We start from the raw sequence: 25705 nt of genomic DNA, 5'->3' as shown, positions 1-25705 counted from the left end.
AATATTCTCCCAGCGTTTTCAATCCGAGAACCACTTGGAGAATATTGCTTTTCAGCCCCCTTTTTTGTAATCACCCCAGACTCATAACGGGAAATGCTATTCTAATCGTTACTCAGTTACTGGGTTTAAAAAACTGAGCGAGTCCACAGTCACCTTCCCAAGCCAGCAAGGCCCAGGATCCAACTGGCCATTCACCTCTCTCTCCTGTTTACATGTCAACAACAGTTCAACAGTTTGAAAAGTAAAATAATTCATTTTGTGAAGCGTTTTGAGGCAGCTCTTGAGAAGATGTTGCTAAATAAATGCTATTAATATTTATTAAGGGTACATGAAGATAATCCAATGGACTTTTCTTTCCTGAACATTTTCTCTTTTCATTTCAGATTTCCAGCATCCGCAGTGTTTTGCTTTTATATTACTGTAAGTCAGAGGTTTAGGTGAAAAACCCAGGGCAATGTCGGTTCAATTCCCACAGAAACAGTTTTGCAAAACTAAATTCAAAACAAAATCAGGACATAAACAGCTGATCAGTGTAAGTGACAGTGTTATTGGAGTGCAGCATTACCACGGAGAGGAATCCTGCTGGACTTACATCAGTCAGACCTTTCAGTTTATTTATTAGTGTCACAAGTCAGATTACATTAACACTGCAGTGAAGTTACTGTGAAAAATCCCCTAATCGCCACACTCCGGCGCCTGTTTGGGTACACTGAGGGAGAATTTAGCATGGCCAACGCACCTAACCAGCACATCTTTCAGACTGTGGGAAGAAACCGGAGCATCCGGTGGAAACCCACACAGACACAGGAAGAACATGCAGACTCCACACAGACAGTGACCCAAGCCAGGAATCGAACCCAGGTCCCTGGTACTTTGAGGCAGGAGTACTAACCACTGTGCCAACCTGCCAGATTTATGTCTGTCAGACCTACATGTGATTTCATTGCAACGCTGTTACCTCATAAGAACATAAGAAATAGGAGCAGGAGTAGGCCATCTAGCCCTTCGAGCCTGCCCCACCATTCAATAAGATCATGGCTGATCTGAAGTGGATCAGTTCCACTTTCCCGCTTTCTCCCCATAACCCTTAATTCCCTTGCCTACCAAAAACCTATCTACCCGTGACTTAAATATATTTAGCGAGGCAGCCTCCACCACTTCAATGGGCAGAGAGTTCCAGAGATTCACCACCCTTTGAGTGAAGAAGTTCCTCCTCAACTCTGTTCTAAACTGACCCCCCCCCCCTTATCTTGAGGCTGTGCCCTCTAATCCTGCTGTCCTTTCTAAGCGGGAAGCATCTCTCTACCTCTGCCCTATCCATCCCCTTCATTATCTTGTACGTCTCTATAAGGTCCCCCCTCATCCTTCTAAACTCCAACGAGTACAGACCCAGTCTATTCAATCTCTCTTCATAAGCTAACCCCCTCATCTCCGGTATCAGCCTGGTGAACCTTCTCTGCACTCCCAAGGCCAGTATATCCTTGCACAAGTGCGGCGACCAAAACTGCACACAGTACTCCCAGCTCTGGCCAGCAAGTGTGTTGAATAAAAACTGAAAAAGAATACAGGCCACCTTCGCAGGAAAGGTAGAGGATGCACAACAAATAAAGCCCTTGCCTTGTAACTCACATGTTTCTGAAAATGGGCAGAAATTATTATTTACCTGTTTTTTTTCCCTACGAGCTGCAAAACAAAGCAATTATCAGGATACACTCCAATTAGGATTTCTGACAAAGTTGGAGATCTAATTAAACAAGACAAGATATCACAGGTCAGGTAGGCGGAAAGGAATGCAATCTTCTCGATAATTACAATTTTTATATTTTTATTCAGCTGCATCCAGTGAGGTTCCTGTTTAAACTGCCCTAATATAAAAATATGAACTTAACTGCATGTCACAGCCAATAAAAAAATCACGTTCCGTCCCTTTGAGTTGTGAGCATTAATGTACTGGCCGCCAGACATTTCCATTGGCACAAAGACGGTTCTGCTGCAAACACGCACAGCATAGCAATGTCACGTTTTCTGCCCCATTGTCCACATTCACATTGCCTGCCCCTCCAAGCTCGAATCAAAGGCAGCCTCAAGCAGCAGGCTCTATTAAACAAACAATATCGCCTCACTGCAAACACCAAACAGGCTTTTCAAACATCATTTAGAATGGCAAACATTGTCCCGAGAATGGTTACTAATGAAGTCAGCCAGTAGAAACACTTCATTGGGAACAGTCCTTTCAGAGTCGCCCTCTGTGGATTCCGCGTCAAAGCAGCTCGTTCCGTGCTGCTGGGAGGTTTGAAACGGGAGCTCTTGACGTTTTAACCATTAGCGCGGCGTGACTGAAGGAGACAGGGTTCCTTCTGCAGGCACCTTCCTCCCAGGCTGGCCCTGGTTAAAGAGGGAGCAGTTATGCAACTCCTGAGGAATTTTCCAAAGGACCACCCATAAAACAAAGCAAATGCACTGTGAGGCATTCGTGGCTCCTTGTAAGAGCCATTCATTTGGGAACTTTATCTGGAGTCAGATAAATGTGATTACATCTAACAGATAATTGCACACCACCACTTCAGCATAATGGCTTAACATCTCACTTCCAGATGTGAGGGCAAAACCAGCACTCGTAAAAACTCTAATTTCTTTTTGCTGAAGGCAAGAGGTTGCTGTTTACAAGGAGTCGGTGGGTCCAGACTTTCCCACTGACAGACAGTGGTTAAATAAAAACTCCCGGGCCTTCTATTTAGCACCCCCTCTCCCATAAAGTCCACCACATTCCTCCCTCTCTTCAGTAATTATCAACCAGAAGTCACAGGCTCCAAACGTTAACTCTGGCTAGAACCTTCCGTTCCTGCCAACGGCGCACCCCTACAGCGGGTTACTCGGAGGCAAGGGATGGAAGCAGATGACTGCGGATGCTGGAATCTGAAAACAAAAGAGAAAAATGCTGGAAAATCTCAGCAGGTCTGGCAGCAGTTATAAAGGAGAGAAAAGAGCTGACGTTGCGAGTCCAGATGACCGTTTGCTAAAGCTTCGACAAGGGGTCATCTGCACTCGAAACGTCAGCTCTTTTCTCTCCTTTATAACTGCTGCCAGACCTGCTGAGATTTTCCAGCGTTTTTCTCTTTCGGTTTCAGATTCCAGCGTCCGCAGTCATCTGCTTTAACCAAAATAGGCGATCTTTCATGTATTTTAACAGTGATCTAATCTGCAGACTTATCTCTGCTTCTGATGAAGGTTTTCGCTGTAACCTGTCGCTGCGACTGGAGAACAAGACTTGATTTGAGCCAAATACAAGTCAAAAACGTGACTGCACCACATGCTAATCAGTGCCAGGCTGAGGTCCCAACCAAACTCAACATCAGGAAGCATTTGAATGGTCAGTGGTCAGGCTGCAGATGCCAAATGGCATCCCAGTGCAGCCCCGCTGATGTGGGCCTGACACATTCTGACTGCGACTCGCACCTCACTGGCAGGTCCTGGGGCAAGGAGATGTAAACTCGAGAGGCCATTCTGTCTGCAGGGTCAGGTTTCACACGCGTGTAACGTGGAAAACGTTTAACGGCCACTTTGATCTGGTTCGGGGCAGGGCTTGTTTGCAGAGAGCACAATTTAGGATCGGTGCCCAATCCCTATCTTCACCCTGGAGTAGCCTTGCTCCTGCTTCAGGTAAATCAACGCCTTTCCAGGTGTGCCTGAGGGTGGCATCAGGTCAGCTCTGCCACCACCCCCCCCCCCCCCCCCCCCCCACATTCTCGAGTCTCAACTCTTGGCTGCCGGTTTGTCAGAATTGAGCAGGGGGTTTAAGAGTTGTGTTTCTTCCCATTGTCTTTAACGAGGAAAGCAGCTTTTTTCTGTTTTATTGATGAGGAGGATTTGAGTTGATTTCCATAGTTCCCAATATCAGTGCATCGTCAGGAACATTAACTTCACTCAGGTGGTGGCACTCTTATCTCTGGGGTTAGAAGATTATGACTTTGATTTCCAGTCCAGATTTGAGCCCACTATCTGTTCTGATGATCCCACTTCAGTGCAGTACGAATGGAACAGTGTTGGAGGGGCTGGTCTTTGGATGAGATGGTAAAAAGGCAAGACTTTATCTGCCTGTCCAGGTGCGAATAAAATATTTCACAGCATTATTTGAAGAAGAGTACATATTTGGTTTCCTGGCCAACATTCTTCCCTCAAAAAAACTTCACCAATGGGCTTGAACTTCCACAGTGGTAATTGCTACTCTCTCCTAACTTTATTCTCTTTCAAACCCTGTCTTGTCCAACCTTCCACCTCAGGCCAGGTGAGATCTATGGAGGGCAGCGCTCTGAGGCCCTCCTTCAAGCACTTCTGGATCAGAGGGAGGCAAGCCACACCCCAGGGTATGCTTAAATCTCCATCCAAGTCTAAAGATCTCTGACACGCCAGTGGAATGTTCATGTATCTGGTAAGTGTGGAGGATTTGGGGGCTCGGTTGGTGATGAGGGGGGAGGTTCAGGATTGGCAGGTTGAGGGGCTCGGAGTGAGTCTGGCCTTGGCAGGGATGTGTGTGTGTGTGGGTGGGAGTTGAGGGGGGTGGCGGCAGAGGAGGGAGTCCCTAGTTCCAATTGAATCCAATTTGTGGTTCCCATGAGAGGGACAAACAAGATCTAAGCTGCCAAGATTATACACTACAACCCATATTCCTCTTTCAGGCCAGGTGTTCCCACACCTTTAGTCACTGACTGGCTCAAAAGACTCATTTACAGTTATCCTAAACAAGTCACTCATTGGTCCTCTTAACTACATGAAACCTGGAATTCCAAAAGGACATTGAATTGAAACTGCAGGGTAATATATTATCCTTCAGTTCTGCGTGCGTCGTAAATTCAAATTCACCGCACTTAACATTAACAATTTAGAGAAAGCCATTTTTTGCAATATTGTGAATATTTTAATCGACTGAATCCTTTATAAAACAGGAGCAAATATTTAGCTTTCAATGTGTTACAGATCATCTAACTGCTGTAAACAGCCCATCAACAATTAAGCTAATATCACTGATGTGACTATTGATATATTTCACAAGTAGCAGGGACTGAGATACAAATAAAGGATGCTGCTGATGCTGTGTGATAGATGAGCAGTAACAGTAATGGCATTATGTGAATCTGCTGCAGTAACGGTGTGGAAACAACAGGAACTGGAGTTCATCCCCTTCATAGTTCATGGGACAAAGCTCTGCTACTGGGCCCTTTTCAAAATAAATGTTCACTGTTTCTATTCTTCATTCTCTATTCCTGCTTTACATATAATAATAAAGCTACTCACCTTTAATGGAAATGTTCAGGTGAAAAGAGATTTGTAAGCAACTCATCACAGCCTTAAGAAGCAATTCATATCCACGCTGTTGTCACAATTACAGTAACCTTATTAAAAATTAGACAACGCTATGTTTCAAGTATTTGAAGTTTTTTTATATACGGATGGCAAGGCGACAAAATGGTTAGCAGTGCTGCCTCACAGTGCCAGAGACACAGGTTTGATTCCCGTCTTGGGTCATTATTTGCGCGGAGCCTGCACATTCTCCCCGTGTCTGCGTGGGTTTCCTCCAGGTGCTCCAGTTTCCTCCCACAGTCTGAAAGACATGTTGGTCAGGTGGATTGGCCATGCTAAATTGCCCCTTAGCGTCAGGGGGACAAGCTAGGGTAAATGCATAGAGTTATGGGGAGAGGGCCTGGGTGGGATTGTGGTCAGAGCAGACTTGATGGGCCAAATGGCCTCCTTCTGCACTGTTTGATTGTATGATATAAATTCCTATATTATCCTTCAACTATCTGTCATAAATAATCAACTGACCATTAGACTAATAGTGCTGACACATCATTAAATTTAGAGTCGTAGAGGTTTACAGCATGGAAACAGGCCCTTTGGCCCAACTTGTCCATGCCACCCCCTTTTATTTAAAACCCCTAAGCTGGTCAATTTGGACATAGGGTTCAGTAAAATTCCTGTATCATTGCATACTTTTTAAAAGGTTATCAGTGAAATCTCTTGAGTTTGATTAGAGATAAAGCAAGGTTTTAGCTCATCCATCAGGTCTGCAATCTTGGAACCACGCCAACTTGGGGACGGGGAAGCTACATGTTCCCACATCTTTGCAGCCTGACCCTATTTCCCAAACAGTATTACGTAATAGCCGTGAACATGATGGACTCCAATGCAAGGATGGTCCAGAAATGATGCAGTATTGACCAAAATGAAAAGAGTTGGCTTTAGAAGTTTTATAATTAATTAGTTCTCCTTTCCAAAAGTAAAGTTTTAAATCACAAAGGCTTGTAAAAGAATAAAATTTCAAAGGGCACAGTCATGCCATAAAGAACAGATTTTTCCTATTGCTCTGACAATGCTGGTGATGCTACCAAGGGAAGTATTCATTTATTAATCATCTCACATTTGCCTGAGGGGTGGAAGTGTCAACCACACTTTGGTCTGAAGTCACGAACTGGCCAAACTAGGTCAGGCTGCCAACCTCCGCGCCTTGAAGAATATTAACGAACCAGTTGAGTTTTTACAACAATCCATCAACTTTGCTGATGACTTCCTGGTGTCAGTCCACAACTTGCCAGAGCGTGTCACATTAAATCTCCTAACTTTACATTGTGGCGTTTGAACCCTCAACTATAGGGTTACTTATCCATTGCAAAAACCACTGAACCACCACAGTCATTTAACCTGCTACCCTCTTTTATCTGTTATTAAAAACCTTGCAGTTGTAAGCTTGGATGAGTGGAATACAAAACCAAACCAGCCCTCAACTGGTCCACATCAATCACACAATCAAACACGCCACGCAGCGGGAGGTTGCTTTTGACCTGACATGGTGTTTCCCTTGCACTCATCTTTAATTCTCGCCACTCACGTATTTTAGGCTTTCTGCCCTAAATCTAGTTGCTGAACCATGAATCATGACCCCAGTTGGGGTCACAGAAACTGTGACTGGGTTCATGAGAAATGAAATCATGCTTATCCCCTGCCAGTACAGTACGAGAGGACAGTGAGAATTAACCAATCACAGTTTGGGGCTCTCAGCATTGGGCTCTTTGGTTGGCTGCAATGGTCCTAATCAGGTGTGCTGAGTGGTGGCACAGTGGTTAGCACTGCTGCCTCACAGCGCCAGGGGCCTGGGTTCAAATCCCAGCTCGGGTCACTGTCTGTGCGGGGTCTGCACATTCTCCGTGTCTGCGTGGATTTCCTCCGGATGCTCCAGTTTCCTTCGAAAATCGTGCTGGTGCATTAGCTGTGCTAAATTCTCCCTCAGTGTACCTTAGCAGGCACAGGAGCATGGTGACTAAGGGATTTTCACAGTAACTTCATTGCAGTGTTAATGTAAGCCTACTTGTGACACTGATAAATAAACTTTAAACTATGAGTGGACACCAATTCCTAGATATTTCCCGGAGCTGCCCCACGGAACGGCGGCGATCCGGGTCTCTTGTAAAACTGCCCAATTAATCCCAGCGTCCTATTTATTTCCCACAGCCCTGTAGTTTTCCCCCCAAATATTTATCCCCTATGAGTAACACGGTGGCACAGTGGTTAGCACGACTACCTCACAGCGCTCGGGACCCAGGTTCGATTCCCGGCTCGGGTCACTGCCTGTGCAGAGGCTGCACATTCTCCCCGTGCCTGCATGGGTTTCCTCCGAGTGCTCTGGTTTCCTCCCACAGTCTAACAATGTGTAAGTTAGGTGGATTGGCCATGCTACATTGCCCCGGAGTGTCCCAAGATGTGTAGGTTAGGTGGATTAGTCATGATAAATATGTGGGGTTACAGAGATAGGGCCTGGGTAAGATATTCTCTCAGAGAGTCAGCACAGACTCCTTCTGCGCCGTGGGAATTCTGATGAATTGAAAACACTGATATAAAAAAAGAAGTGCAGGAAATACTCAGTCAGCCTGGCAGCAACCGTGGAGAGAATTTTATTTCAGATTTCCAGCTTCTGCGATTTTCTGCTTTTAATTTAAAATTTCTGCCTTTGCAAAATGTAGCTAGTGCTACGTCTCAAAGGCAAATTGTGCGTAGGGTGGTGAGAGTCTACAGAAGGATCTAGATAGGCTGGGCGAATGGGCCAGGAAATGGCAAATGGAATTTAATGTTGGCAAGCATGAGGTGGTCCACTTTGGTAGGAAGAATGGTAGGAAGGACTATTACTTACGTGGAGAAAAACTGCAGCAGGCGACGGTGCAGAGGGACCTCGGGGTCCTTGTGCATGAGTCGCAAAAACCCAGCCTGCAGGTGCAGCAGGTGGTCAGGAAGGCGAATGGGATGCTGGCCTTCATAGCGAGGGGGATTGAATATAAAAGTAGGGAGGTCTTGCTGCGGCTGTATAGGGCATTGGTGAGGCCGCAGCTGGAGTACTGTGTGCAGTTTTGGTCGCCGTACTTGTGCAAGGATATTTTGGCCTTGGAGGGAGTGCAGAGGAGGTTTACTAGGCTGATGCCGGAGTTGAGGGGGTTGAGCTATGAGGAGAGGCTGAATAAATAAGGCTTGTACTCGTTAGAGTTTAGAAGAATGAGGGGAGATCTCATTGAGACGTATAAGATGATGAATGGGATGGATAGGATAGAGGTGGAGAGACTCTTCCTGCTCAGAAAGGATAGTAGGACTAGGGGGCACAGCCTCAAGATAAAGGGGGGGCAGTTTAGAACGGAGTTTAGGAGGAACTTCTTCACTCAAAGGGTGGTGAATCTCTGGAATTCTCTGCCCATTGAAGTGGTGGAGGCTACCTCGCTAAATATTTTTAAGACGCGGGTTGATGGGTTTTTGATAAGAGAGGGGATTAAGGGTTATGGGGAGAGGGCGGGAATGTGGAACTGAGCCGCGACAGATCAGCCATAATCTTATTGAATGGCGGGGCAGGCTCGAAGGGCTAGTTGGCCTACTCCTGCTCCTATTTCTTATGTTCTTATGTACCAGTGCACTGTTTAAAGAGATATTCCGATATTGGATCATTTTCTGGAAATGTGTCCAGACAGTCATTAAAATCTGTTCCAAAATCTGCTCAAACGTCAGTGAAATATCATCAGTATTAAAGTACTTTATGGATAATCAGGACTTGTTATTAGCTCAGATAAAGTTTCTCCCAAACAAAAGTAAGCCCTTTGCCCATGCTACCCTCACACCAGTCCGTTTACAGATGACATGTTTTTACTTCTTTACAGCTCCACGGGCTAACAAATAAATAATGCCCTTGCCTTGGGCCTCTCGGGCCCTGGAGAGAAAAACAAACCGTTCAAAACATTTACAATATTTTTCAGTTCAGCCCCAAACACATACAGCACATGTCAGCACTTGAAATGAAGTGGTGAGAGTTGTAGCTTTGCGATATGATGAAGAAATGGCTGCAGCCACCCTTCGCCCTGCCAAGCCAAAGCTCTGCGCTGTCCTTAGCATAGAAACATAGAAAATAGGAGCAGGAGGAGGCCACTCGGCCCATCGAGCTTGCTCCGCCACTCATTTTGATTATCGAATTCAATATCCTGACCCCCCCCCCCACCCCACCCGCCACAGCCCAGGGACAACAAGCTACATTTAAAAAGCATGTTTAACAGAGAAAAGCATCCCCTTCACAGAAACTTAACGACAACAAACTGACACCGAGCCAAAGAGAAGGTGATTAGAAGCTTGCTCAGACACATAGCAGAATTTACAGTGTGAAAAAAATAGCTCATTTAACCAAACAGGTGTTTATAAAACACAGGCAGGATAGAAAGGCAGAGACAATGATTGGTGGGGGGGGGGCTTTGCCAGGAGTGGTTAGGTTATGACTTTGGGGTCACAAATGGGAGGGTGAGGAGGGGGAAGGGCGGATGGTGGGATAGGGGTCCTAGCCCACAGTAAGCCTCCTAGCCTACTATCTGATCAAGGACGGCGAACGGGTGCCCCACATTGCCAGCTCGGAGGCTCAGGAGCCTCTGGGAGTGACGGATACGGCTGGAGCAACAAGTAATGAGTAATGGGAGCCACCTTCTCGGGGAAGGGAGGCACCTCGTTTCACTGCCAGAGGCCAAGCTCGCAGCTCCGAAGCCCCCCTGGCCCCCATCCCCATCTCCAGCCCTTTTGTGGCACGAGTTCATTCCACCATCGGAAAAATGTCGACAGTGTGGGAGAAGGTGGCACAGATTGCCAAAGAAAGGCCACCAAAGAACAGAATCCAGTGAGTCGCTGCGATGGAGGGGAGCCACTGGAGGGGGATCTGGTTGCAGAGAAGCTGAGAAAGGTGGGAAATGATGGTATGGCACAGTCACAGTGTTCGTCATTTGTCACATTGGTTTTGGCAGCTTCAGTCCTAAAGTAAAGTTTATTCATTAGTCACAAGTAGGCTTACATTAACACTGCAATGAAGTTACTGCGAAATTCCCCTAGTCGCCATAGTCTGGCGCCTGCTTGGGTCAATGCACCTAACTGGCACGCCTTTTAGACTGTGGGAGGAAACCGGAGCACCTGGAGGAGACCCACGCAGACACTGGGAGAACATGCAAACTCCACACTGACAGTGACCCAAGCCAGGAATCGAACCCAGGTCCCTGTCAAGCAGCAGCGCTAATCACTGCGCCACCGCGCCACCCAGTCCTCTGGGCGAGGTTCCAACGCGGAGCTGCAGAAAAGTTGGACATGGGTAAGGGAGGCACCGAGACACACACTGCACTGTCAGAGATGCTGTCTTTCAGGATGAGGTGTCAATGTGACTCCCTGCTTGGGTGGAGTTCCCATGGCACTACGGGACTTCTCCCTGGTGTCCTGACCGATACTTATCCCTCAACATCACACAAAGGAACAAACTGTCTGCTTCGCTGCTCTTTGTGGAGTTTGTCAAGAACAAACAAGCTGCCATGTCTCCTCCAGGAGAAGAGCGACCAGAAAATACCTCACTGTTACAAAGTGCCGTAACACACGTTGAGACGCCCAGTGAAAAATGCTGCATAAATACAAGCCTTTATTTATAAAAGTGTTGAACTTCTCAAAACTGCTATCATTGAATCCCTATAAGTGCAGAAGGAGGCCATTTGGCCCATCCCTACAGTGCAGAAGGAGGCCATTCAGCCCATTGAGCCTGCACTGACAATCCTACCCTATCCCCAAAACCCCACATATTTACCTTGCTAATCCTCCTGCAACTAGGGTCAACTTAGCACGGCCAATCAACCTAACCCGCATATCTATGGAGTGTTGGAGGAAACCCATACAGACACAGGGAGAATGTGCAAACTCCACACGGACAGTGATCCAAGCTGAAAATCGAACGCCGGATCCCCGGCGTGGTGAGACAGCACTGCTAACCACTGTGCCCACTGTACAGCCTAATCAAAGGAGACATATCAAACTAATTAAAAGGGGATTTGACACAGTGCTCTTAAGATGTTCTCAACATAAGCTCAGTTGCAAGGAAAATCCTTTCCCAATTGTACTCCAGACACATGTGTTGAATTGATCTGTTTCTCTTAATAGAATTTACCTGTCATCCCAAAATAACGTCCTTTCCCGATCAACCTTCATATGCTTCATATCAACACAAGCAGCTTAAATGACAGGGGCAACACTTGGGAGAAAATCATCTGAAAAGTGACATGAAGCATCTGTGCAAATGCTCCCTTAATGTTTCAGAAACCAACAGCACCCCACCCCCCCAATGGCAAAGTACATATCCCAGGAACTGTAACAACTCACTGAGATACTTTGCAAGTTATCTTAAATAAAACTGCCTTTTGAACTTGATCCCTGAAGGGATCAAAAGATTCTTTTGTTCCACTGCGCACCCATATGCCTCTCTACATTAATATCCCTCTACTGCGGACTTCAATGAATTACAAATATCGTGGAATTAATTATGCTTTTTTCATTTCGGAAAGGTTTATCAGAGTGTCTAATTTTTGGCAATAGTGAACATATTATTGCCTGAAGACATCACATTATCTGTACTTTGGGTGGTCTTCCTAGTAATAATAGCACTGTCTAATGAAAGCCAGCATGTATATAATAGATCGCTTACTTGTTCTGTGGTTTTTAACCAAAGCAAAGCTCAAACTGCTATTTCTTTATTAAAGATTACAATCAATCAAGGCAGTTTCTAAAACAACCCTCTCACTTGAATGGATAGTTTCCCAGATTATTGCCTTTAATTCTTCCCCTGCCAACAATTTGAATTCCCTATTCAGCAAGAAAATCCCTAAGAGAACCCACTGGCAACAACTGTATTTAGAATGCTAAAATGAAAGTGACAGAAACTTGTGAGGTAGCAATAAGACTATAAGATATAGGAGCAGAATTAGGCCACTCAGCCCATCAAATCTGCTCCGCCATTCAATCATGGCTGATATTTTTCTCATCCCCATTCTCCTGCCTTATTAATCAAGAACCTTTCTATCTCTGTCTTAAAGACACTCAATGATCTGGCCTTTGCAGCTTTCTGTGGCAAACAGTTCCACAGATTCCCCACTCTCTAGCTGAAGAAGTTCCTCCTCATCTCTGTTTTAAAAGGATCATCCCTTTAGCCTGAGATTGTGCCCCTCTGGTTCTAGTTTTTCCTACTAGTGGAAACATCCTCTCCATGTCCACTCTATCCAGGTCTCACAGTATCCTGTAAATTTTAATAAGGTCCCCCTCATTCTCCTAAACTCCAATGAGTACAGGCTCAGAGTCCTCAACCATTCCTCATAAAACAATCTCTTGATTCCAGGGATCATTCTTGTGAACCTCCTCTGGACCCTTTCCAAGGCCAGCACATCCTTCCTTCGATACGGGGCCTAAAACTGCCCACAATAATCCAAATGGGGTCTGACCAGAGCCTTATACAGCCTCAGAAGTACATCCCTGCTCTTGTATTTTAGCCCTCTCGACATGAATAATAACATTGCATTTGCCTTCCTAACTGCCAGCATTACTTTGCGACTGCACCCATTAGGAACACTTACCCATGGACCCGGTCTCTCTGGAATCAGAAAATGGTTTCAAAGCTGCTTGCCATCAGCAGGTGCCTGGGCTCCCAAAGCAAACACTGCAGCGATCTCTAACTTTGTCCTTCCTAACAAAAAGGGGTGGCTTCCAAAATTTCAAGAGTTCAGGTCATTCATTCATCCTCACCTTTACTCTGAGGTGGGTCCCATTACCACTAAGTGGGAGACACACATGCATCCCCTCACAACAATGTCCACATGGGAATCAATGAGACACGGAAACGTAGACTCAGATCCAGCCTCCAGCTGTTCTGGCAGCGTCCCATCCAAACCATGGAGACATATACACTAAAATAGATAGGAATCTTGAGGACTGTAATGTTTACACGCGAGTTAAATGATGGAGATTAAAATGGGATACATTTCAATGAACGTTTTGCTGAATGTTTGTCAAATTGAAGGCTAGGGGTGTATATTAAATGTTTCATCATTATTAACACCAATATAGAGTACATTATCTCACTTAAAGTACCCTTCAAATACAGCTAAAATACAACCAGAGAAAGTTCCCAACTAAACAAGAGTATGCTTTCCATTTCCACAATAGTCTGATGTGTGTGACCTCAGCAAATTGCTGATTTATCAAAAGCAACAGCATGCCAGATCTGATGGCAGTTTTTAGCTGTAGATAAAAGTCCTTTGGGGACTGAACAACTATCTAAACAAAACTTCTCACTGAACCATGAATAACCGTTAGGTAGAACACTTTTATACTCCCTCACCCTGCTCTTAGCACGGGTCAAACTCCAAAGATGAAACAACACTGCTAGAACTCACCGCACCAGCTAGTCCCAGTTACCGACACTCACCGCACCAGCTAGTCCCAGTTACCGACACTCACCGCACCAGCTAGTCCCAGTTACCGACACTCACCGCACCAGCTAGTCCCAGTTACCGACACTCACCGCACCAGCTAGTCCCAGTTACCGACACTCACCGCACCAGCTAGACCCAGTTAACGACACTCACCGCACCAGCTAGACCCAGTTACCGACACTCACCGCACCAGCTAGTCCCAGTTAACGACACTCACCGCACCAGCTAGTCCCAGTTACCAACACTCACTGCAGCAGCTATTCTCGGGACTTCTCTTCTTCCCCCTCCTCTGGGTCTTTTCATTGTATGCAACCTTCCATAGTCATTGCAATTTCAGAGCCAGACAGTAAGTGATACATGAGTAGCTTTGATTGCCTTGTTCCTGATAATTCCATCCTTTCTCCCAGTAACATGGTGGTTCCACATGTGTGGAATCCTGGATACAAAACCACTTCCTACTACACAACTACACTTGCCCCTCACTAATTCCGGGAGCGAGGAGCTTCAATTCTTAGTTGATCATTCCTTTGTCAGAAATGTCTCCAAAACAATCGGGAAATGCAGACCTAGCAGCTTTTACATGGTGTGAGTGTGTGTGAAAGAATCTCTAGAGAACTTCCCAGGAATATTTTGGAATACAGTGTGGCCAAGTGTGAAGCTATCCAGTTTGGTCGGGAAAATAACAAAATAGCAAAATATGTTTTGAATAGTGAGAGACTGGGAAAAGTTTGCATTCAGAGGGACCTGGCTGACCTCAGAATCATAGAATCCCTACAGTGCAGAAAGAGTCCATTCAGCCCATCAAGTCTGCACTAACCACAATACTATCTAGGCTGTATTCCTGTAACCTCACACATTTAGCACGGCCAATCCATCTAACCTACACATCTTTGGAACGTGGGAGGAATGTGGAGCACCCGGAGGAAACCCACATAGACACGGGGAGAACATGCAAACTCCAAACAGACAGTAACACAAGGCCAGAATTCAACCCAGGTCCCTGGCACTTTGAGGCAGCAATGCTAACCACTGTGCCACCTTGTATGTGAGTCACATGATTATCGTGTTTTCTCTTGTTACAAGGGAATAGCAGCTTATGAGCAAAGAAGTCTTACTGCAATTAATAAAGGGCACTTGTGAGGCTACACCTGGAGTACTGGACACAGCTTTGGTCTCTGTATCCCTGGACGGACAGACTGGACTCGAGGGTCCATTAGATTGGTGTCTTCGATGAGGAGATTGTCCTCGAAGTATTTAATTTGACTCGATCTATATTCCCTGGAGTTTAGCAGAATGAGAGGTAATCTAATCGAAACACATAAAATTCCTAAGGACCTTGACAGAGTAGATGTTGGGAAAATGTTTTATCTAGAACACAGAGTTGTGGTTGTGGAATCAGGGTTTGGCCATTTAGGACTGACAGGAAGAGAATTCAAGAATTGAGTGGTTGTTAATCTTTGGAATTCTCTAATCCAGACAGCTGTGGCTGCTCAGTCATTGAGTATATTCAAGTCAGAGTTGATAGATTTTGGAGTACTAATTAGGGTGGCACGGTGGCACAGTGGTTAACACTGCTGTCTCAAAGTGCCAGGAACCCGGGTTCAATCTTGGCCTTGGGTCACTGTCTGTGCAGAGCCCGCATGCTCTCCCCTGGTCTGCATGAGTTTCCTCTGGGTGTTCCGGTTTCCTCCCACAGTCCAAAGATGTGCAGGTTAGATGCATTGACCTTGCTAAATTGTCCCTGAGTGTCCCAAGATGTGTAGGTTAGCTGGGTTGGGCATGTTAAATGTGTGGGGTCACAGGGATGGAATGGGGGGAAAGATGCTCAGGTAAAGTGCTCTGTCAGAAAGTTTGTGCAGATTTGATGGACTGAATAGCCTCCTTTTTGCACAGTGGTGTTTCTCCTATCCTTCTAACTGAAGTAAAGAGTGCGGGATAGAATGAGAAGGCAGAGTTGAAATAGGAAATCCACCACGACCTTACTGAACAACGCAGCAAGCTCGGAGGGCCAAAGGGGCCTGCTCCTTCTCCAACCTCCTACCAAGACAATCTACAATGCTGAAATCAGATTGCCATCTTTAATTCTGTAGTAACAGAGATTCGGAATGTCCTGATATTAAACCGTTACAGCCACAAATCCTGGATCTAGTCACGGACAGGCTTAGTAAGAATGATAATGTGATGTCACTCAGACCCCCAAGCAGACTGAACTCAGTGAGAGAAAAAACCACAGCGGCAGCTGTTGTGTTCATTACTGAGACAGGGACAAATTTACTGACTGGGAGCGCGGCACTATATAAATCTGCTTCAGCAATGATGCACACACTTTTCTCTTCCATTTTCCCCCAACGCTTCCTCTCCTGACAGCTGTGACTCATTCATCCATTTCCGTAGACCGCACTGGCTCTCTTCCGACCTGGATCGAGTGGCCAACTTCCAAAGAGGGGGCAAGGCCGTGCGGACGGGATTAGCCAATCAGCGGATTCTATCCTCATCCACTCTGCTCTGCACCCTGGGTACACTAATCACAGTGGGGGGGTGAGGGGTGACCCGACAGAGAATCAAAGCTGAAACCCTGACCGTCCCCGGTTTACTGGTCAGCGGTACCTTTTGTAATGTTTCCACTGCCACCCTAGGCCCAGATTGCTCGTCTCAGCAGAAATGCCGTTGCTTAATTCTGCCCACTCTGAGTCCTTGAAGCCTATTTGCCAGCAGGACATGTGGGAAAGGTTTCTCGAGCTGCAGCAAATGATATTTCCCTGAACATCGGAAAGCCTCTCTATTTGTATTGCCCACTCTGGGGTATCAATTGACCCACTCGTGTTCCTATTTCTGAATCGAACACAGCATTCCGTGCAATCCTTTCCTGTCCAACAACACCGCGTAACTGTTGAGTCATGTTGTCCACTCGCCTGCACAGTCTGAGTGAAGCTCTGCTGTCATCTGCTTCCTGACGTTGGCACAACAGCGCAGCAGCCTGCATCGCCTCTGTCCAGTGCAGCCAGACCAGGGGGGGAAACAAGAGAATTCTGCAGGGTCCTGACGATCGCGGACCACAAATTCCAACCCCCACCAGTTAAGCTGGTCTCCTGCGTAAACCACATGATCTACACAGAACCAAACGCATGAACACTGCCATCACCTGACACTTCAGCTGATCTTGGGGAAATGTGATATTTGAAGCTTTTCTGAAGCTAAAGGCTCTGGTCAGGCCCCATTTGGAATACTGTGAGCAGTTTTGGGCCCCGTATCTAAGGAAGGATGTGCTGGCCTTGGAAAGGGTCCAGAGGAGGTTCACAAGAATGATCCCTGGAACAAAGAGATTGTCGTATGAGGAACGGTTGAAGACTTTGGGTCTGTACTCATTGGAGTTTAGAAGAATGAGGGGGGAATCTTATTAAAACTTACAGGATGCTGCGAGGCATCGAGTGGATAGAGTGGAGGTGGGAGAGGATGTTTCCACTAGTAGGAAAAACTAGAACCAGAAAGCACAACTTCAGGCTAACGGGATGATCCTTTAAAACAGAGATGAGGAGGAATTTCTTCAGCCAGAGAGTGGTGAATCTGTGGAACTCTTTGCCACAAAAGGCTGTGGAGGCCGGGTCATTGAGTGTCTTTAAGACAGAGACAGATAGGTTCCTGATTAATAAGGGGATCGGGGGTTATGGGGAAAGAGCAGCAGAATGGGGATAAGAAAAATATCAGCCATGATTGAATGGCAGAGCAGATTTGATGGGCTGAGTGGCCTAATTCTGCTCCCATGTTTTATGGTTTAAAGTTGAAATATATGTCAGATACAGCATGTAAATGAATTATGTATACACATGCTGATTGCAGGCATATATTTCATTCACAATCCATAAATCTGTAATCTATAAATCTGGATTTGACACACATAGAAATACAAATATCCACAAACCTCCATTGATTGAAACCACATAATGTAATATCCAAGCCTCGAGTGACAACTTGCTAGACCTATAAGAGCCACATTGCTGTGGCTCTGGTGTCACATGTAGGCCAGACTGGGTAACAACGGCAGATTTCCTTCCCTAAAGGACATTAGTGAACCAGACGGGCTTTTCCGACAATCGACAATTCTTTCATGGTCATCAGTAGATTCTTAATTGCAGATTTTTTTTTTTACTGAATTCAAATTCCACCATCTGCTGCGGATTCAAACCTGGGTCCCCAGAACATTAGCCGAATTTCTGGATTAATAGTCGAGCGATAATCCCACTGGGACATCCCCTCCCCTTTATCGATATAAATATCTAGAATCCTACATTGAGCTAATTCACACAATCTAACAGCACAGCCCAGACTGAGACACCATGGGGTGAATTTTATTGTCCCGCCCAACAGGGGAATCGTGGAAAGATCCGTTGACCTCAGGCAGGATTTTCCGGTTTCAGGTCAGCAAGGCCGGAAAATGCCGCCCTGTATATATTTGTTTTTATTATTATTTGTTTATTATTTGTTTATATATATTATTGTTTTTATTGATTTATTATTGTCACTTAGTATTGTTTCTTGCGTGTTAAACAGACTAAAATATACCATTCACAGAGTACATAAGGGAAAAGGAAAGGTGCAGAACATAGTGTTACGGCCATAGAACATTACAGCGCAGTACAGGCCCTTCGGCCCTCAATGTAGCGCCGACCTGTGAAAACCAATCTAAAGCCCATCTAACCTGCACTATTCCAATATCATCCATATGTTTATCCAATGACCATTTAAATGCCCGTAATGTTGGCGAATCCACTACTGTTGCAGGCAGAGCATTCCAAGCCCTTACTACTCTCTGAGTAAAGAACCTATCCCTGACATCTGTCCTGTATCTATCACCCCCTCAATTTAAAGCTATGTCCCCTCGTACTAGCCATCTCCATCCGAGGAAAAAGACTCTCACGGTCCACCCTATCTAATCCTCTAATCATTTTATATGCCTCAATTAAGTCACCTCTCAACTTTCTTCTCTCTAATGAAAACAGTCTCAAAACCCTCAGCCTTTCCTCATAAGGCCTTCCCACCACACCAGGCAACCATAGAACACTACAGCACAGAAATAGGCCCTTTGGCCCTTCTTGGCTGTGCTGAACCATTTTTCTGCCTAGTCTCACTGACCTGCACCTGGACCATATCCCTCCACACCCCTCTCATCCATGTACTTGTCCAAGATTTTCTTAAATGTTAAAAGTGAGCCCGCATTCACCACTTCATCTGGCAACATCCTGGTAAACCTCCTCTGCACCCTTTCCAATGCTTCCACATCCTTCCTATAACACGGTGACCAGAGCTGTACGGAATATTCCTAGCGCGGTCACACCTGAGTTTTGTACGGCTGCAACATGACCTCATGGCTCCAAAACTCAATCCCTCTACCAATAAAGGCTAACACACTGCCTTCTTAACAGCCTTATCAACCTGGGTGCCAACTTTCAGGGATCTATGCACATGGACACCGAGATCTCCCTGCTCATCCACATTACCAAGTAACTTACCATTAGCCCAGTGCTCTGTATTCCTGTTACTCCTTCCAAAGTGAATCACTTCACACTTTTTCGCATTAAACTCCATTTGCCACCTCTCAGCCCAGCTCTGCAGCTTATCTATGTCCCTCTGTAACCTGCAACATCCTTCGCACTGTCCACAACTCCACCGACTTTGGAGTCATCCGCAAATTTACTAACCCATCCTTCTACACCCTCATCCAGGTCATTTATAAAAATGACAAACAGCAGTGGCCCCAAAACAGATCCCTGCAGCACACTACTAGTAACTGAACTCCAGGATGAACATTTCCCATCAACCACCACCCTCTGTCTTCTTACAGTTAGCTAATTTCTGATCCAAACTGCTAAATCACCCTCAATCCCATGTCTTCGTATCTTCTGCAAAAGCTTACCATGGGGAACTTTATCAAATGTTTTACTGAAATCGATGTACACCACATCAACTGCTTTACCCTTATCCACCTCTTTGGTCACCTTCTTAAAGAACTCAATAAGGTTTGTGAGGCATGACCTACCCTTCACAAAACTGTGCTGGCTATCCCTAATCAAATTATTCCTTTCTGGATGATTATAAATCCTATCTCTTATAATCCTTTCCAAAACTTTGCCCACAACAGAAGTAAGGCTCACTGGTCTATAATTACCAGGGTTGTCTCTACTCCCCTTCTTGAACAAGGGGACAACATTTGCTATCCTCCAGTCTTCTGGCACTATTCCTGTAGACAATGACGACTGAAAGATCAAAGCCAAAGGCTCTGCAATCTCCTCCCTAGCCCCCCAGAGAATCCTAGGATAAATCCCATCCAGCCCAGGGGACTTATCAATTTTCATACTTTCCAGAACAGCTAACACCTCCTCCTTATGGACCTCAATCCTATCTAGTCTAATAGCCTGTATTCTCGTCGACTACACTGGCTTTTTCCTGTGTGAATACTGACCATAGCTAGAGTGTAGAGAAAGATCAACTTAATATCAGGTAGGTCCATTCAAAGGTCTGACGGCAGCAGAGAAGAAGCTGCTCTTGAGTGAGATGCTAAATATGTAGCATCCTACACTGATCTAACTGACACAATGTAATATCTCACTGATATCAGTTCCTGGCTGGGCGCTAGGACCCGGTCCAGTCTATCTTTCCCGGGATAGCCGGTGTTTCAAAGTGGAACAGCTGAGGGCTTTGCTGTGGCGGTGGGGACATTCCAAAGCAGGAATGCTTTACCCTGGATTAATCCACACACAGGAACCTGGGCGAGCCGGAGCTGTGTCTGCTTCACACAGCAGCTGGACTGGGGAGAAGACCCTCAATAAACCCTGCCCTTAACCCCACTTCACTCAGTGAAGACCGTCCACTGTGTCGGCGAAGTGAAAAATCAAACCAAAGTAAACCAGAGTGAAGGACCGCTGAGATGAAGTTAAGAAACGAGGCGCATTAAAGACAAGTCAGTGTTTCCGGAAAGGTTCCGAGAAATTGCTGCGATTATTTAGCGCAGAGAAATAGCGCAAGCGAAGGATTTAGTTTGATCATTCTCCCCAGCTCGGGGCGGTGAGATTTACTCTAAAGCCGGTGATGTGAAATCAGGTCAGAAAGCCCGGCTTCCAGCTCTGTCCCCGGGATGTGCTCAGGAGATAGGTATTTCTTACAGAATGAAGCAGCAACGGGGTGGGGGCGGGGGGACCGCTCACTCTCCCACACACATTCACACTCACACACACACAGTCACACACAGTCACAGACACACACACACAGTCACACACAGTCACACACACACACACAGTCACACACACACACACAGTCACACAGTCACACACACACACAGTCACACACACACACAGTCACACACACAGTCACACAGTCACAGTGTCACAGTGTCACAGTCACACACAGTCACAGACAGACACACACACACAGTCACAGACAGACACACACAGACAGACACACACACACACAGACAGACACAGACAGACACACACAGACACAGACACACAGACACACACACACAGACACACACACACACAGACACACACACACAGACACACACACACAGACACACACACACAGACACACACACACAGACACACACACACAGACACAGACAGACACACACACACACAGTCACAGACAGACACACACACACAGTCACAGACAGACAGACACACACACAGTCACAGACAGACACACACACACAGTCACAGACAGACACACACACACAGTCACAGACAGACACACACACACACAGTCACAGACAGTCACACACACACACAGTCACAGACAGACACACACACACACAGTCACAGACAGACACACACACACAGTCACAGACAGACACACACACACAGTCACAGACAGACACACACACACACAGTCACAGACAGTCACACACACACACAGTCACAGACAGACACACACACACACAGTCACAGACAGTCACACACACACACAGTCACAGACAGTCACACACACACACAGTCACACACACACACAGTCACACACACACACAGTCACACACACACAGTCACACACAGACACAGACACACACAGACACAGACACACACAGACACAGTCACACACAGACACAGACACACACAGACACAGACACACACACACAGTCTTTCTCACACAAACAGGCAGGCACACACAGATCACTCACTCAGTCTCACACTCACTCAGTCTCACACTCACCCAGTCTTTCACTCACAGATACACAGTCTCTCACTCTCACAGACACACAGTCTTTCACACACAAATAGCCTCTCACACACACACACTCTCTCTCACACACACAGAGGAATCCTGAGAGATCACACCAGACATCTACCCAATGTTATTCTCCTCATTGGGGTGAGGTTTACAAATAGATGCGGGTGTCTGCTTAAATCCACCCTTTAATGCCCAACCCACCCACCCCCATCCGCCCCCGCACATACAGCAAGAGGGCCATTCGGCCCATCATGTCTATACTGACACTGTCCGTCACCAACAATGTCATTCGTTCCTGTAATCTGTAGCAAAATGAAAGGGGGAATTTCTCATTTTCTTTTAGAGAGGGAGTGGGGGGGGGGGGGTCAGTGAGATATTCTTTAACTTTAAAGGCTGCACTTTAAAGGTTGGACTGGGATGAGACAGGACAGAAGAGCCAGATTCCCAGCTAAACTGCGCTGTCAGATTGCAATGAATTTGCACCGTCTGTGGGCTTCACTCTCCTAAACGGCCCATATTAAAAAAGTGTCTCAGAAAGCTGGTGTTTGGAGCCTGGGTTTGGAGGATTCATTATTCTTAAGGAAAATAAACTTCTGCCTTCCACAGCCCGGTGCTGTCAAAGTGACACCAGCTCTCTGGTTAAAATTGCAAGTTGAAGCTGCAAACTGCTCTTTGCTTTGTCAATGTGGCTTCTTTACAGCGAGGATCAGTCCTGACGCGACCTCCTGGAAACATGTTTCACACAAACTCATTCCGTCTCTTACAACAGAGTGTTTTGGTAATTACAGTCAGATAATTACAGAGTGGGACGGAAATAACATCCCCCCACCCCCCCCCCCACCCCCAGACAAAGCAAAGGGATCCAGGAGAAGTTAACAATCCTTCCCTCACTGCCTCTATCTGTACATGGGGATGGAATGTCAGATAAAGCCTGCCTACCCCCCCGGGTTGGAGCTCTTTAATCCTTTGTCTATCCACCGGATCCAGAGCGCTCTGGCGCCGACACATTGTCATCACGAAAGGGGAAAGCAGAATGTTTCAGTCCGCTCCTCCAGAGGGTTAGCATCGCCCCGTCTCTCTCTCTCTCTCCTTCCCCTTTATCTTACTCTCTCCCTCCTCTCTAACTTTCTCTCTCCCCTCTCTTTCTCCCTTCACCTCCCTTCTCTCTCTCTCTCCCTCCCTCTCCTCTCTTTCTCCCTCCCCTCTATCCCTCTCCCTCCCCTCTATCCCTCTCCCTCCCCTCTATCCCTCTCGGTCTCTCCCTCCTCTCTCTATTCCCTCTATCCCTCTCTCTCCCTCGCCCCTCTCTCCCTTCCCTCTCTCTCCCTCTCCTCTCTCTCCCTTCCCTCTCTCTCTCCAGTCCCTCTCCTCCCCTCCTCTCTCTCTCCCTCCCTCTCCTCTCTCTCCCTTCCCTCTCCCCTCTCTCCCCCTCCCTCTCCTCTCTCTCCCTTCCCTCTCTCTCCAGTCCCTCTCCTCCCCTCTATCCCTCCCTCCTCTCTCTCTCCCTCCCTCTCCTCTCCTCTCTCTCTCCCTCCCTCTCCTCTCCCCTTCCTATCCCTCTCCCACCTCTCTCTCTCCAGTCCCTCTCCTCCCCTCTATCCCTCCCTCCTCTCTCTCTCTCTCTCCCCCTCCCTCTCCTCTCTCTCCCCTTCCCCTCTATCCCTCTCCCTCCTCTCTCCCTCTCCTTTCTCTCTCTCCCCTTCCCCTCTATCCCTCTCCCTCCTCTCTCTCTCCAGTCCCTCTCCTCCCCTCTATCCCTCCTTCCTCTCTCTCTCCCCCTCTCCATCTCTCTCCTCTCGGAAGCAGCCAGCCAAACCTGTCGGATTTCTCCTTCTGAACCTGAGCCGCTTCCGCAAACATTTGTAGACATACCCGGAGCAGCATTCACAGTCAGGCTTGGGGGGGTGGAGGGGTATTTTTTTTTAACAGAGAGGTGCTGTTTGTGGGGCTGGCCGGGCGCTGGGAGATTCACCCAAAGCTGTCAGTGTTTTGAGTGCTGTCTCTGGGAGCCTTTCATCAACCTGGTTCCCTCAGTCCGTCCACAGGAGAGGGACACTGTGTGTGTGTGTGTGTGCCCGGCTCCATGTGGCTGCGGAGAGAAGTGTTGTTCTGGAAAGCCAGAGTTACTGAACTTGTGGGGGGGGGGGAGGAATTTAAAAATAAAGTACAATAAAACTCCCCCCAGTGTTACACTGCAACTGGACACACGCTTCTGAGGGGTGAGTTTCCCACCCCAGACTTCACAGCGTCTGAAATGATACATTATACCACATTTATTTTATATTAACTCAGCTTCCCTTCTCTCTCTTTTCTTAAAGATACATTGCTACTTTTAAATCCCAACAGGGATGGTCAAGAGTTATCTCGTTCTGTGTGTGTTTTATAATGGGGTGGGCGGGTGAAACCCTTTCTTTACTTCCTCCCCCCCCCCAACCCCCCATTATATTCGGCATGAAGAAGCAGTTTTGCCAGTTTGCAGAGAGTTTCGCCGTGCTGAATACAAGCCTCTCTCATTCCCCAGTGCATTCCAGCCCCGGGTCGCGGCTGCTGTTGGAACATGCAAAGGTGTTGAAAAAGCTGCCGACTAGAGGGAAACTTCTGCTGCTTTGCTGGAGATACAGCGGCTGCTGTAAGAACCCACCAACATCCCACCACCACCACCACCCCCACCCCCCCCTCCCCCGCCACCACCACCTTCCCCCCATTTCCCAGCTCCCCAAAAAAAAACACAGCATTAAATCTGACAACCGCACACGCAAAACAAAAAAACCACACACACAATCAAAATACAGACCAGTGGAGAATAGGTTGGAAAAACTTAATTCCTTTCTTTGCGATGTGGGGCTGGTGCACACACAAGAGACCCCCCACCACCACCAACCTTGTGTCTGTAATAAATTATCTTTACCACAACAAAAAAAAGTTGTAATGCAAAGTATTGAAGGGTGACAGGTCCCCACAACAAGGAGAAAAGGAGGGGAACATCATTCCGTTCCCCGTTCCGTCCACACATCTCATTCATTGTTAACATTCCCTTCCCAAACTCCCCTATCTACCCCACACACACACACCCCCACCAACAGAAACCCAGCCGCTGAGAACTGGGGAAACTCTTGTCTTACCTTGCTGGTGGAGCAGGCTGGAAAGCAGAATGCCCAAAAGCAGCGCAACAGGCTGCATTCTGAGTTGGTGTCCCTCCCGCAAGACTTGTCCGGTCTGGAGCAGAACTTTTCTCTTTGTGAAAAAATATAAATAAAACAAATGTTTCTTTTTTCTAAAAAAAAGAAAATAAAAAGCAAAAGCTTTGGGGTTGGTGGGGGGGGTTAAAGCAGGCGGGAAGGTGGGTCAGATCAGATCATGCTGTCAGTTCAGTGTGTGTGTGTCCCCCCCCCCGCCCCGCTACACCTCCCCCTGCACAGGGCTGAGCAAAGGTAAAGTTGGGAGCGGAGCTGCAGTGTAAAGCTGACACCCGGACTGTGTGCGTTCAGCTCCGGTTCTGGCTGCCTTCCCTCCCATGGACTGATCAAAAGCAACATGGAGTGCACCATCCAGCCCGAGCAGAGGGGGGGGGAAAGAGGACGGCTCCCCCGGGCTGCCAGCAATCCCAGCTTCCAGCAAGCAGCCGCCGGCTGAAGGGGGGGGGGGGACCAGCCCCGGCACCAGCGGCCGGGGACCCTGGGGTGGGGGGGGGAGCTCAG

At 47.0% G+C, this 25705-nt stretch overlaps 1 protein-coding gene across 3 annotated transcripts in view; it reads right to left on the bottom strand.

Annotated features, from left to right (window-relative positions):
* Positions 1-25246, bottom strand: part of lrp4 (low density lipoprotein receptor-related protein 4) — a 397853-nt gene extending 372607 nt beyond the window's left edge. For all 3 annotated transcript variants that reach the window (XM_080189863.1, XM_080189864.1, XM_080189865.1), the window contains exon 1: positions 25130-25246. In XM_080189863.1, coding sequence (XP_080045989.1) covers positions 25130-25187 — 58 coding nt within the window. In that variant the 5' untranslated portion in view covers positions 25188-25246. The remainder of the gene's footprint in view (positions 1-25129) is intronic.
* Between the last annotated feature and the right edge of the window lie 459 nt (positions 25247-25705).

Source organism: Carcharhinus amblyrhynchos, chromosome 6 (assembly GCF_965287045.1).
Source record: "Carcharhinus amblyrhynchos chromosome 6, sCarAmb.v2.hapA, whole genome shotgun sequence".
Classification (NCBI taxonomy): Eukaryota; Metazoa; Chordata; class Chondrichthyes; order Carcharhiniformes; family Carcharhinidae; genus Carcharhinus; species Carcharhinus amblyrhynchos.
Note: the sequence above shows the minus strand (reverse complement) of the source record. Positions and strands in the feature narration are given on the sequence as shown.